Source organism: Oncorhynchus mykiss, chromosome 11, assembly GCF_057628025.1.
Source record: "Oncorhynchus mykiss isolate SJ-2025 chromosome 11, ASM5762802v1, whole genome shotgun sequence".
NCBI classification, from domain to species: Eukaryota; Metazoa; Chordata; class Actinopteri; order Salmoniformes; family Salmonidae; genus Oncorhynchus; species Oncorhynchus mykiss.
Window position 1 is genome coordinate 53,476,522 of NC_143032.1, and position 15,664 is coordinate 53,492,185.

Sequence of the window (15,664 nt, forward strand, 5' to 3'; positions counted from 1 at the left end):
TGGATTAGTTTGGCAAAGGATAAATGCTCACTAACAGGAATGTAAACAAATGTGTGCACAAAAATTAAGAGAAATAAGCTTTTGGTGCATGTGGAACATTTCTGGGATCTTATATTTCAGCTCATGAAAAATGGGACCAACAATTTACATGTTGCTTTTATATTTTTGTTCAGTATATATCGCTCCTTATCAGAACAAAGGCTGCTGCTGTATTCCAAATCCCACAGGCTAGCGGACTGAATTAAACACTTCATTCATCACAATCTAATTTGATCTAAATTATCCCAGTAAGTTTTAATATGCCCTAGCCCTACAGAGTAGAGTTAATATTAGTGTTGCCTGTTTCACAAGCGATGAATGCTTTTTGTTTATCAGTGCCTTCATTAACTTTAGACCAGTAATCTGATAATACATTCAGCGCAACAGTTAAATCATAGCCTCTTACTCTATAAAAAGGGGGATATGACTGAATTAACCACATGGCAAATTAATTTATTCCTTCACAAAACATAACACGTTCCTGTTGCAATGATTCTTTAATATTACTGGTCTGCAAAACAAAACAATATAAATACAGATAAGCCTTTACATTTTTTTACCGAATTGTTGATTATCATAATGTGCATTTGGCTTACTTCCCTACACCATACTCTTGATATTATCATTACCCAATCAACAGGATACATTTTGATTCAAGACACTCCATTGGAAATTCATATTGTGGCAATCATGACTTAGAGACAGAATGAGACAAAAGGAAACATGGGTCTCTTGGCCTCCTTATTACCAAGTAAAACTCTGGCAAGAATGACATACATTTGTAGGCAAAAGGCACCATTAATAAAAACCAAAAGAAAGCAGCTTAGAAAAACATCAACCTTTCAAGTAAACAGAATGAACCTCTAACGGACCCGTAAAAATAAAAACATGCTTTAAAGTCCTTTTCACATTTCTGTTTTGTGAAGTAGTGTAGAAAGAAACGGAAGAAAATGCAGAGCGAAATACAGAAGCCATGGAAAATATGAGCAACATATGGAAATGAAATCAAGCAAAATCAGACCAATGTTCTTCAGTGGTGAATGATATGTCAAGATGGTATCATCCTGATATTTTAACACATTGTATTATCTAATAGGTCAACTACATTCTGTCTACACTGTACAGTTGAGTAGAATGTTAGGGCAAGGGTTCAAGTCCTCATAGATCACAACATGAAGGACCACTTATCAATACCAATGTCCAATGGAACATGATCAAGAGATTCCATTTTTAACACTTGGCAAGAAGTAGCTTCACATAATAGAATAATTGCAGACCAACTGGTGTTTGGATCCAATGCAAATCAAATTTAAGACAGGGTTGCAGTATAGCAATGGGAATCATAAATAGACGAGTTAGCGTTGACATACTGTGCTCACTGTTCAATAGTAAATACCGTACATGATAATAATAACAGTCACAGCACATGCGCTCTCACAAATGAGTGTTTATCCATACAATAGACCACCAACACAACATTTAACCGCCCAGTCTTACTCTCCAACCACACTGATCGACATAAAAAAAACAAGCAATTGTGTTTCAAGTTGTGCTTTGTCAAACACCATGCAGTGCACCTGTACAGCTGGTGGGAAGGTGGCTTGGCAAGCAGACAGGCGCAAATGTGCTTTTAAATATATTCAGAAAAATGTTGTCCCTACAAAGTTATGGTCACATGCGAGTGTGTTAGATCATAGACGTAAGGGGGCCTAAGCCTAAAATGGTACACCAACGACGGCGTATCGATTGCATACTGTACCATTCTGAAATGATACAGGAGTGTGGCTGGGACCACATGAAAGGCAAATCGTCATCATACATTATGAGTTTAGGAGAGACATCAGTGCAGCAGTGTGATGAAAAGTCATAGATTCACATTATATGAAGTTTACATTAACATTTGTAACACTTGCATCACTACACTCCGAGGTGGATTAAACCATGCTAATTAACCCACACAAACTTCAATAAGCAGAGGCTCAATAACATAACACAGTCATTCTTCATTCCAATATCTTTCTTGGTGACTATGTAAACTACATTGAATTGATTTACACATGATTAGTGTTAGTACAGCTTTATCAATAAAGTCAATTGGGTGGCAAGTGATAACACGAAGAAAGCTCAAATATAAAATGTACCATTGAGTTCCTTGTGCATCTCTTGTAGTTATCCCCCCCCCATGTTAAATGTTACTAGCAAGATGGAGTATATCAAGTCACAGAGTTAGATTACACACACAATAACTTAGTCATTGTTGAGCTCAGAGGGTCTAATAACACACAAATCTTACAGTTCAAGACAACTGGACTGTGACCAATCTTGGGAATTTCAGTCTGCTGTTGGTGGAAGTAATGTGTCAAAACGAACAATGTGTTAATACATTTGGCTCCAGCAGCAAAACGGATGCGTTCTGAATCTGAAAAAAACTCTTCCCCTATCATGATTGATGACAACAACAAGAGAACATCCAACCCTGAGACTCAACATGCTGGGGAAACATTTACCACAATCAAATCACCAAGAGCTACGACTTTTTTGGAAGTCTAGCCCTTGACTTCACATAGATAGGACACTTGAGCAAGTTACTTTTTTGGTTCAGGATTAAGACAGTTCTATTTGAGAAAACCATCACTGAGAGACATTGTGTTGGTTCTGTATAGCCTATTGTTTTCTATGAGTTGGTCTCTGTTAGCAAAACTAATTATGTTAACGTAGCAATGATCACTCTCCTAAAAATAGTCCAAAAGCACATCAAATTGTAACTTGAATCTTACAGGTGACCAAGAGAGCACCTGACAGCTTTTCCCTTTTGATGTAGCTAGTGTTCATAGAACTGGAGAATCACTTCTAAAAAGCTTCACTTAGATTCCTCCAAAGCTGCTTTGAAAGCTTGGAGCATTGAAACGTTTCATTTGAGCAATTTTTGCTCCAACCGTCTCTTAGTAAACCTCCAGCGATGTAAATCAAACAGGCACTTAATCCATAATAGAAGAGGCCCCTTCACAAAGTGTTCAATGGGTCAGGAAGACAATGGAGCAAAAAATGCCTTGGCTGATTTCCATAGAAAATTTGTCCCATGATTCCTAGGGTGGACACACTGCACACTGGGTATAGTTTGGCTTAAACATTTGGGATAACCACTTGGTTAGAAGAATCAAAGCCAGGTGCAAGGCACAAAGGCTGGGATAGTCTGTAGCATGTTCCCCAACTCTGGTCAAGGAGAGTAGAGCTAGTAGATCTGCAGGCTCTTATCGTAGCTCAGATTATACTGGTTTAACCAGACAATCTGCACTGAGGATGACCTCAAATGGGTTATCCAGTAATGGATAAGAGTAAAAATAGCATCCCAAACAGAGCTGGCCCTGAACAGGTGCTTGAAGAGCCCTTAGGCTGTGTTCATCACACTAAACGTGTCAGTGAAAAATGTTCATCATAGAAATATCCATGATTAGCTTTAGGAAGTCAACTTTAGGAAGTCAACAGTGAGCTTATTTCTACGTTTCTTATGGTGACTCAAACTAGAAGGCGTCTAGACGAGAGACAGAGCGGCCGGTGTGCGGCATGGCTGGGTGTTGGGGTGAAGGGTGGCTCAGTGAAGTGAGGCATAACAGCTGAGTTGAATGTCGAGTTGAAGTGTTGGAGGTGCTCTAAGGTCAGAGGAGCTAGCAGGCTGGACTGCAGGTTGTGCTTGCCATGTTGGGTGGAGAGATCACATCAGGTCTCAAAGTACTTGTAGATGGCTGTGACATAGGTCATCACACTCTGCCAGTCTGGTCTCTCAGTACTGGCCATCTCATTGAGGTCCTGCAAAACAGAGAATGAGACCAGGTTGAATAAACAGGGTCTTTGTTATTAAGATACATCATGCCTAGAAAAAAGGCTGTGCCATGTGTTCATCTTTGTATTATATACACACACACATACATATACATACATATACACATATATATATATATACACATATATATACATATATATATATATATATATATATATACACATATATATACATATATATACACATATATATATATATATATATATATATATATACATATATATATATACATACACACATATATATATATATATATATACATATATATACACATATATATATATATATATATATATATATATATACATATATATATATACATACACATATATACATACACATATATATATATATATATACATACATATATATATATATATATATATATATATATATATATATATATATATATATATATATATATATATATATACATACATATATATATATATATATATATATATATATATATATATATATATATATATATATATATATATATATATATATATATATATATATATATATATATATATATATATATATATATATATACACATATACACACACACACATACAGTGGGGCAAAAAAGTATTTAGTCAGCCACCAATTGTGAAAGTTCTCCCACTTAAAAAGATGAGAGAGGCCTGTCATTTTCATCATAGGTACACTTCAACTATGACAGACAAAATGAGAGAAAAAAAATCCAGAAAATCACATTGTAGGATTTTTATGAATTTATTTGCAAATTATGGTGGAAAATAAGTATTTGGTCACATACAAACAAGCAAGATTTCTGGCTCTCACAGACCTGTAACTTCTTCTTTAAGAGGCTCATCTGTCCTCCACTCGTTACCTGTATTAATGGCACCTGTTTGAACTTTTATCAGTATAAAAGACACCTGTCCACAACCTCAAACAGTCACACTCCAAACTCCACTATGGCCAAGACCAAAGAGCTGTCAAAGGACACCAGAAACAAAATTGTAGACCTGCACCAGGCTGGGAAGACTGAATATGCAATAGGTAAGCAGCTTGGTTTGAAGAAATCAACTGTGGGAGCAATTATTAGGAAATGGAAGACATACAAGACCACTGATAATCTCCCTCGATCTGGGGCTCCACGCAAGATCTCACCCCGTGGGGTCAAAATGAGCAGAAGAACGGTGAGCAAAAATCCCAGAACCACACGGGGGGACCTAGTGAATGACCTGCAGAGAGCTGGGACCAAAGTAACAAAGCCTACCATCAGTAACACACTACGCCGCCAGGGACTCAAATCCTGCAGTGCCAGACGTGTCCCCCTGCTTAAGCCAGTACATGTCCAGGCCCGTCTGAAGTTCGCTAGAGAGCATTTGGATGATCCAGAAGAAGATTGGGAGAAAATCATATGGTCAGATGAAACCAAAATATAACTTTTTGGTAAAAACTCAACTCGTCGTGTTTGGAGGACAAAGAATGCTGAGTTGCATCCAAAGAACACCATACCTACTGTGAAGCATGGGGGTGGAAACATCATGCTTTGGGGCTGTTTTTCTGCAAAGGGACCAGGACGACTGATCCGTGTAAAGGAAAGAATGAATGGGGCCATGTATTGTGAGATTTTTAGTGAAAACCTCCTTCCATCAATCAGCAAGGGCATTGAAGATGAAACGTGGCTGGGTCTTTCAGCATGACAATGATCCCAAACACACCGCCCGGGCAACGAAGGAGTGGCTTCATAAGAAGCATTTCAAAGTCCTGGAGTGGCCTAGCCAGTCTCTAGATCTCAACCCCATAAAAAATCTTTGGAGGGAGTTGAAAGTCTGTGTTGCCCAGCAACAGCCCCAAAACATCACTGCTCTAGAGGAGGTCTGCATGGAGGAATGGGCCAAAATACCAGCAACAGTGTGTGAAAACCTTGTGAAGACTTACAGAAAACGTTTGACCTCTGTCATTGCCAACAAAGGGTATATAACAAAGTATTGAGATAAACTTTTGTTATTGACCAAATACTTATTTTCCACCAGAATTTGCAAATAAATTAATAAAAAATCCTACAATGTGATTTTCTGGATTATTCACAGTTCAGGTCATCTTTCACTCGAATCTTACCAGAGTGGACTTGATCCCCACACTCTCTGCAGCCTGGAAGGCTAGTGTGAAATTACGCCTCTAAAGATCGGGAGACAAAAACACACAATCACACACTATAAAGCTCCCTGATGACAGATTGAGACAACTGTAAAAGATTAAACAATAGCTAGGTTTCCATCCAATTGGCAACAGATTTCCATGCAAATATATTCTAAAATCTGCATTAAAAACAATGTGCATTTTCCCACCAGAGATGTTTCCATCAAACTGACTTGTTGCAGATAAAAGGCTGTGCTTGATGATGCAGTGCAGATAAAAATGACGTTTGCAGTTAAGTTCCCATGTATCCAATAAAAAAACGTTAGTTATATGGGTTTAAATTGCAATTTAAACCACGTAAACTTGCACAATCTGGTTTTGGCACATGCTCTCGAGACTTCGCTGATAAAGTGGACAGGGGGGTGACTATATGATGAGATATGGATGAGCGCAATGTCATTTTATTTGATAATTGGCAGCCAAGAACCGATCATCATGTCACCAGAATTCTAAATAATAGCCTACCCTCGATATTGAGCCTATTGGGAATTAGCATGAATATAACTTATTTCCTCTGCCTATAAGCATTTAATGCTTTTCCCAGTAGGCCCATATCATTACGTGACTCCAAGTTCACTTCAATATGATGGTTATTAAGTCAATATTTGGCATTTCCACCGACGTTTCTCAAATAATTATACTCGCACAAAAAGATCCCACCATGTCGAACAAACCAATCATCTGTCGAAAATTTATGAAATTGTACCGACTTCCTGCTTCCATGAGCCCTGTCGTGACTTTTTCTGATCAGGTAATTATTCCACATGTAATGGTTGGATAGAAACCTGGTTACAATTCTATGATATATTGTTACTTATCATCACTACAGTAGGAAATCAGCTTGCCTTTTCCTGGCTGGTGAGCTCCTGGTAGGGGATGTGAGCAGGCAGGTAGGTGTGGAGCACAGCGCAGAACGCAAGGCCGTCATTCCAGCTGCTGCTGAAGTTTGTTATGTCAATGTTCTGCCAGAAAGAGGGGAAATTGTATTGTATTGTATTATTGTATTGCAAAGGTACAGTGTAAAGACATGTAGGGTTCAGAAGTGTATTGTATTGATAATCCAATAGATACTGGGTCCCAGACATTGGTCCTAAAAGCACCTCGTTGGGCCTCCTGAGTGGCACAGCGGTCTAAGGCACGGCATCGCAGTGCTAGAGGCGTCACTACAGATCCGGGTTCGAGACCGGGCTGTGTCGCAGGCTGCCACGACCGGGAGACCCATGAGGCGGCGCACAACTGGACCAGCATCGTCCGGTTTAGGGGAGGGTTTGGCCTGCCGGGATGTCCTTGTCTCATGGCGCTCTAGCAACTCCTGTGGCGGTCCGGGCACATGCTCGCTGACACGGTCGACAGTTGGATGGTGTTCACTCCGACACATTGGTGCGGGTGGCTTCCAGGTTAAGCGAGCAGTGTGTCAAGAAGCTGTGCGGCTTGACATGGTCAAGTTTCGGAGGACGCATCATCGCCTCTACCGAGTCCATAAGGGAGTTGCAGCGATGGGACAAGACTGGAACTACCAATTGGATATAATAATAAATAAATAAAAACATAATAAAACCACCTCGTTGTTTCATCTTCCTACTAGTTTCAAGTTGTATTAGTCTTATGTACAGGATACACAGTATGTACGGGATACACATAGTATACACTTTCCAACCAAATGCTTACTTGCAGGTTCCTTCTCCACAATGCAACACTAAGAAATAATAAAAGATAAGAACACGAACAAAGTAAAGTATCCTTCCTGTTTGGCCCTGTCCGGGGGTATCATCGGATGGGGCCACAGTGTCTCCTGACCCCTCCTATCTCAGCCTCCAGTATTTATGCTGCAGTAGTTTATGTGTTCGGGGGCTAGGGTCAGTTTGTTATATCTGGAGTACTTCTCCTGTCTTATCCGGTGTCCTGTGTGAATTTAAGTATGCTCTCTCTAATTCTCTCTTTCTTTCTCTCTCTCAGAGGACCTGAGCCCTAGGACCATGCCTCAGGACTACCTGGCATGATGACACGTGCTGCTGCTCCAGTTTCAACTGTTCTGCCTGCGGCTATGGAATCCTGACCTGTTCACCGGACGTGCTACCTGTCCCAGACCTGCTTTTTTCAAATCTCTAGAGACAGCAGGAGCGGTAGAGATACTCTCAATGATCGGCTATGAAAAGCCAACTGACATTTACTCCTGAGGTGCTGACTTGCTGCACCCTCGACAACTACTGTGATTATTATTATTTGACCATGCTGGTAATTTAAAAACATTTGAACATCTTGACCATGTTCTGTTATAATCTCCACCCGGCACAGCCAGAAGAGGACTGGCCACCCCTCATAGCCTGGTTCCTCTCTAGGTTTCTTCCTAGGTTTTGGCCTTTCTTGGGAGTTTTTCCTAGACACCGTGCTTCTACTCTTGCATTGCTTGCTGTTTGGGGTTTTAGGCTGGGTTTCTGTACAGCACTTAGAGATATCAGCTGATGTACGAAGGGCTATATAAATAAATTTGATCTGATTTAAAATGGCTCAGTAGAATAGAAAACATTTTAGCATAATTATATTACAGGAAGGCACCATTTATAGTCTGTTATTTAGAAGTGTTTTGGCAAGGGGAGATTTGGGGGCAAATGTTAAAATTGTGCAGCATTTAACAATCCTAATAAGAGTCTGGTAGCAGCAGTTGAGATGTGTGTGTAGCATGAATGTACACTGAGTATACCAAAGTACACAAAGAATGTACACTGAGTATACCCCCCCCACACATTTTGCCCTCAAGAAGAGCCTCAATTCGTCATGGCATGGACTCTACAAGGTGTCAAAAGCGTTCCACAGGGATGCTGGCCCATGGTGACTCCAATGCTTCCCACATTTGTGTCAAATTGTCTGGATGTCCTTTGGGTGGTGGATCATTCTTGATACACACAGGAAACTGTTGAGTATAAAAAACCCAGCAGCGCTGCATTTCTGGACACAAACCGGTGCGCCTGGTACAAGCATGTGGTCAGTCCAGTTCAAGTGTTCAGCAGTCTGATGGCTTGTAGCTAGAAACTGTATCTGAGCCTGTTGGTATCAGACCTAATGCTCTGATACCATCTGCCCGACGCTAAGCAAGTGAACAGCTCATGGCTGGGGGGTGTGGGGTCCTTGATGATGCTGCAGGCCTTTCTCAGGCTGAATTTCGAGTACATGTCCTGGATGGGTGGAAGTACGGTCTCAGTGATGTGCTGGGCCGTCTTCACCAGCCGCTGGAGGGCCTTGCGTCGTGGATGTGGCATTTCATGTACCAGGCCATGATGCAACTGGTCAAGACGCTCTCGATGGTGCAGCGATAGTATTTGGAGAGGACCCGGGGTGGCATGACGAATTTCGTTCAGCCATCTTAGGAAGTAGAGACGCTGTTGCGTCCTCTTGACAAGAGTGGTGGTGTTGTTGGTCCACGTCAAGTCTTCTGTGATATGGACTCAGAAGAACTTCAAACTGCTTACTCTCTTGACTGCAGTCCCATTGATGTGGACCGGGCCATGTTACCTCCTCTGCTTCCTGAGGTCAACAATCAACTCCTTTGTTTTACTGACGGTTGAGGGAGAGGTTGTTGTGGCCATACTGTCAGAAATAAACTGGCTTGTTTTCCTCACGAACAAACACTGTTTTATCAGAATGACCAAGTTTCTCTAAAGGAAGAGGTCATAAAGATTGAGTGGAATATGATGTGTCTACTCAGATTCATTTGACAGGAGGATCTCTTAACACCACATCGTAATCCTGGCAGGATTGCTTACTCAGCAAGAGCAACATTTCAAACAACAGAAGAACCCCCCTAAAAAACAAAGCTGGTTTGTTTCCATCCCACTATAGTGTGAATCCCCAATGTATTGAATCTCATTGCCCTCCTCTCAGCCAGGGCAATTCACAGCTTTTCTGACAGGCAGTTGGCACGACATGTGTAACATTTGGAGCACTTCCTGGAGAACCATGACGACCAGTCACTCTCTGCACTAGGACCAAGATCATAAAAAAAAGGCTGTTTCAATATGACAGAGTGGGTCTTAAAAACGTGTCCTAAATAGCAAATTCAACCAATAAATAAAGTTTTCAAAGTAGCCAAATGTTTATTCCCTCTGTGGATGACGTTTGAAGCCGTTCCCAGGCACTGTTGGTCCAGTCACATGCTTTAGAGTAGGAGAGGAAACATAAGGACAACACAATAAAACTGACAACAGTCCTCATGACAACATCTACAATAGTTTACGACTTGAGAGGGGAGCATTAAGGATGCGCCGACGTAGGTGTCGGAGAGGGGCTTTTAAAAAACAATTAACTGAACTAGACCTCTGAAGGAATAAAGGACATTCTGACAAAGTTATTGAATTAGATTGTCACTCCAGATAGATGAGCTTATAAAAACCCCCACCAGAGTCTCACTATTGAGAAAATAAATCCTCATCAACAGAGAGTGACCCGAGAGGTGAAATGACCTGACCGGTCTATTCTGACTGAACAACACATACCTGGTAACCCTCAGTCTTCTTCTGGCACCACTTGAGCAGTGCGTTCCTCTTGGACCCCCCATACTCCCGGGCCAGCGCTGAGAGGGGGTCCTTCCGCTCCTCTCTGAACACACCACGTTGGAGAGGACAGAGAATCATTTGAATTAACACACATATTCAGACTCCATTGACCAGCTAGTCCACAAAGCCCATTTGGTATAGTCAAAATATTGTTTAAAACATAAAAAGGACTTAGTGGATTAGTATGTATCGTATCAACGGCATGGAACTGATGAGGGTTTTACCGGAGGCGGCTGCGTGCGGTGGGGGTGACAGAGGCGGTGGGGGAGGAGGAGGACAGGGAGGAAGCAGAGGCCATGGCCATCAGAGAGGAGGAGCCACCTTCAGGTGCAGAGATGTCCCTCTTCATCTCCTCACTGCTCCTGCGGGACACTGGCCACCACACAGACAGACAGAGATACAGGGTGAGTGACCCGTCTTCACTGCCAGCGACAACATACGTTCCCAAAAAAATTTTTATTTCAATTTTTTATTTTTTACAAATGTCATTGAATTCTTTCTCAAAATGCATTTAATTTTACTGGCAACCATTTAAAAGAATTATAGATCTATTTCAAGGCCTATTCATATGTCCATGATTTGTGATACCTGAGATGGCCATGGCCTTTGATGAGTCCATGTTGGACACCCTCTGGAGAGCAGAGGCAGGGCGGCTGGCAGAGGAGCCCCTGAGAAGATGCTCTGCTGTGGAGGGAAGAGGATAGTGACAGGATGAAACACACAAACATTATGACAACCCCACAACCAAAGTGAGGAAACAGAAACATTGCATTGAAATAAAGTCACTTCATATTCCCTTCAAAATGTTAGTTTAAGCAAGAGGGATTTTTTTCGTCCTCTTATACTCAAGGGATCAAAGTAACATTCCAGGCCCTGGAACTGTCAAGTACCATCGAATGAGGTTAAAAAACAACAGGGACATTTAACTAAACATCGGAGGGCATGACCATTATAGCACGTTCACATTCCAGGCCCTGGGACTCACTAGAATATGTATGACAACATTTATGGGGGAGGCCAGTCACTGGGACACCACACTTTCTATGGTGTTTTATTAAACCCACACATCAAAGTCAAGTGAAGCTCTGCTGACTCCATGCTCGCCCCCTTAGGGGCTAAAGACACCCACCCCACTGCTTTGGGCGCAAAGCACCACCAAACTTTAAAATGACAAATATATCCACATACTGCATTGCCCAACACAGACAGTCTTAATACTAGGAGGAGCTAAGATGTCTAAGACGAAATTGCGTCATATCTGCAGCCATTTTCCTCCTTTATGAGTGACTGTGACGGAGTACTCCTCTCTCATTTTATTCACCAGGGACCGAATAAGATCCAGATATGGAGCTCTGCTGTCAGTGTTGGTGTTTCTGCGGACTCACCTGGCATGCTGATGTCTGCGTAGCTGGGCCTTTTGTCACTCAGAGAGGAGAGGGGTTTGGGTGCAGAGATGGACCCAGTTATGGAGTGTCTCTGAAATAGGCCAACAATCATTGGATTAAAACTCACTCACATACATACAAAATCAGGGATTTTTCTGCCATTGTAATCCTTGGGCGGTCAGTCTAAGCATTTTTTCAGGTTACCTAAGTCAAATAGTGTAAAACATTTTTTATACAAATAATAAAGGGCTAGAAAGCAGATAAAGTATATAGAAAAGATAATGAACCTATATTTAAAAATAATATAATGTTTGAGAAAAATATTATATAAAAGCCAGACAATCAAAAAAAATATTATTTTTGAGTAAAAGAACACAGCATTGCCATGGCAAAATGCATAGAATTTTAGCAAAATAGCTTTAAAACCAAAATGTTATTTTAGCGCCATGACAGAATATGTAGAATCGCAGGAAATTAGGTTTAAAGCTGCAGCATTTTCTCACAGCTCCATGGAGAAATATTGTAGAATTGCAGGAAAATGGAGCAAAAATGCAAACACTTTCTCTACACCGACAAGATGGGGGCCTCTAAAATGTAGCCGCTCTGATGAGCCGACCATGCTCATTGCCACGCCCACCACATAAACCCCTTTTTTAAATCCAAAAACCTCCTGAAAATGTCTTCACAATTCCTATAGAAGTAGCCTACTATGTGTAATTTCTGAAAAAATGCCCAGGTCAAGGAGGCCATTCTGACCGCAGCACCAGCAGCCAGGCATTGGCAATAATCTTGTGACTGCAGAGGAGGATAGATGAGAAAAAGCAGGACAGAAGACTTGAAACCTGTCTAGGAAAAAGAAAAAACAATCTCTCCCTGAACTTTGCCCCTTTCATATGAGAAGATCTGATACTCTGCTTAAATAATGTATATAAAATATCCAATGCTCAGATTTGCCCCTCTGTCCACAGTATTACATGGAATGACTGAATTTGTCCTTATACTCTATTGCAGTGGTATTCAAACGTTTTCAGCAGGGACACCATTTTCTTTGGACAGAATTTCTGGGGACCCCATTGTTTCTTCAAGTTCTCTCGCAACCTCACCCCACATCAACTTTCTTTTACAACAAATAACCTTCAATTCATTGCATTTTCATCCCTTATCAAAATGAAAAGAAACCAATAAATACATTTAGCGAAATTGTATTTTTCAAATGATCTTTCTCAAATGTATATTGTCCCATACAATAATTTGCACCCGTAACTTCCAGCGTTGTAGGCTAACTTTCCTTACTAGCTTACATCAATTCACTACATTATTACTAATATGATAATATGCAACACCACAAGGAAAATTATTGCTGATTTTAAAGCTGATTGTCACCAAAACCTTAATTCATTCACTTAATCTACCACGCCCAATCCCAAATGGACCCCTAAATCGAACACCCTATTCACTCGTGGAGATCTGAGAGGATTTGATTGGCATAAGCAATACAGTGAAATGTCCACCTAGCCTAGGTGGAACTATTACCATATTGCTTACACCGGTCAAATCCTTTCAGATCTCCACGAGTACATAGGGTGTAGGGCTTAGGGGTCCATTTGGGATTCGGACAAGATCATCTTTCCCTCGAGCCTCGAACTGAGTGTTTGTGTGAATCAAATCACATTTTTATTTGTCATATGCTTCGTAAACAACAAGTGTAGACTAACAGTGAAATGCTTACGTCATGGGCCTTAAAGAGACAGCGCACACTTATATAAGAAGATACTGCTTCTTCTATGCAAATGTTGTTGATCAGTACAATAAAGTATGTCCCAAATGGAAGGGAAACAGATTGTTTTTAATCTGTAGCCACATGAAATCAGCCAAAACAAGATCAATAACTCCATGCATGCACACAGTCCTATTGAATATGTATTCACCTGTATAGTAAAATAGGCCTAGACTACATCTTGATTTACCCAGATTATCAATAGACTAGAGATTTAACATTCAAATAAATGATTACCATTATGTTGTTATGTAGTTAGATTGGTAAAGAACTAAGTCAAATTGATTGTATGATTATATAATTGATTCATTAATGATTTAAATTGAATTTTTTCATACATTTTTTAAATAGAACATTTCAAATGTAATGCTATTTAACTCAAAAGATCTGTCTGGATCAAGTGCCACTCTACGACATTGTCTAATACGATTAATTCCCCCCTCCCCCCCGTGGTATCGAGTATCGTGATACAAAACCTGGAATCGGTATCTAAGTCAAGATTCTGTTATCGTGACAACACTACATTGCAGGTTCATGAAAAATGTGTTAGAGGCAAACAGCTGACATTTTGCAAAAACGTGTGAGAGTTTAAAACATGAGAAAGAATCTTTGGGTCATATGGATAATTTGGATGCACTGACTAAGTCACTATGGATAAGAGCATCTGCTAAATTACCAAAATGTAAATTAAGGGAAAGTGAGGTAATGGAATTAGAGCTATGAGACATATTCTCAAACAACTCAATCTCTCATGGTCTGTGTATGAGGCAAGCCCTGAGACTGTCAACTGTGACAAAGTGCCAGAGGAAGAGGAGGAAATTATATCTGTGGAGTAATGGAGGTCTATAAACACTGTGAATATAGGACAGCTCTTGACCCGATGGTCACAATAACTCTTTCACTACTGCACCGCTCCCTGACCTAGTCAGCACAGACAACAATTCCTTGCCATACTGCTCTGGCAGTTCTGAAACACATCATTTGATCTAGACCTTGATAAATACAGGGCATTCAGAAAGTATTCAGACCCCTTGACCTTTTCCACATTTTATTACGTTACAGCCTTATTCTAAAATGGATTCAATTCTTGTTGTTTTCTTTCTCCTCAATCTACACAAAATACCCCATAATGACAAAGCAAAAACAGGTTTATATACATTTTTGCAAATTTCTTAAAAACAAACAACTGAAATAATACATTTACATAAGCAGCGATTACAGCCTCAGGTCTTCTTGGCTACAATCTTGGCACACCTGTATTTGAGGAGTTTCTGCCATTCTTCTCTGCAGATCCTCTCAAACTTGGATAGGGAGCATCGCTGCACAGCTATTTTCAGGTCTCTCCAGAGATGTTCGATCGGGATCAAGTCCGGGCCACTCAAGAACATTCAGAGACTTGTCCCAAAGCCACTCATGTGTTGTCTTGGTGTGTGCTTAGGGTTTTTGTCCTGTTGGAAGGTGAACCTTCCCCCCCAGTCTGAGGTCCTGAGCAGGTTTTCATCAAGGATCTTTCTGTACTTTGCTCCATTCATCTTTCCCTCAATCCTGACTAGTCTCCCAGTACCTGCCATAGAAAAACATCCCCACAACTTGATGCTGGCCGGGCGGAGTCTTGGTGGTTCTAAACTTCTTCCATTTAAGAATGATGGAGGCCACAATGTTCTTGGGGATCTTCAATGCTGCAGACATATTTTGGTACCCTTCCGCAGATCTGTGCCTCGACACAATCCTGTCTCAGAGCTCTATGGACAATTCCTTTGACTTGGTTTTTGCTCTGACATGCACTATCAACTGTGGGACCTTATATATACAGGTTTATGCCTTTCCAATCAAGTTGTAGAAACATCTGAAGGATGATCAATGGAAACATGATGAACCTGAGCTCAATTTCGAGTC

The 15,664-nt window shown here is 40.7% G+C and overlaps 1 protein-coding gene across 2 annotated transcripts in view; it reads right to left on the bottom strand.

Moving 5' to 3' along the window:
* Positions 1-517: 517 nt before the first annotated feature.
* The window catches only part of specc1la (sperm antigen with calponin homology and coiled-coil domains 1-like a), a 31,414-nt gene continuing 16,267 nt past the window's right edge, over positions 518-15,664 (bottom strand). For both annotated transcript variants that reach the window (XM_021621264.3, XM_021621266.3), the window contains exons 10-16: positions 11,992-12,082; positions 11,195-11,290; positions 10,831-10,978; positions 10,547-10,649; positions 6,902-7,018; positions 5,976-6,035; positions 518-3,846 (exon numbers count right to left, since the gene is read on the bottom strand). In XM_021621264.3, coding sequence (XP_021476939.3) covers positions 3,757-3,846; positions 5,976-6,035; positions 6,902-7,018; positions 10,547-10,649; positions 10,831-10,978; positions 11,195-11,290; positions 11,992-12,082 — 705 coding nt within the window. In that variant the 3' untranslated portion in view covers positions 518-3,756. The remainder of the gene's footprint in view (positions 3,847-5,975; positions 6,036-6,901; positions 7,019-10,546; positions 10,650-10,830; positions 10,979-11,194; positions 11,291-11,991; positions 12,083-15,664) is intronic.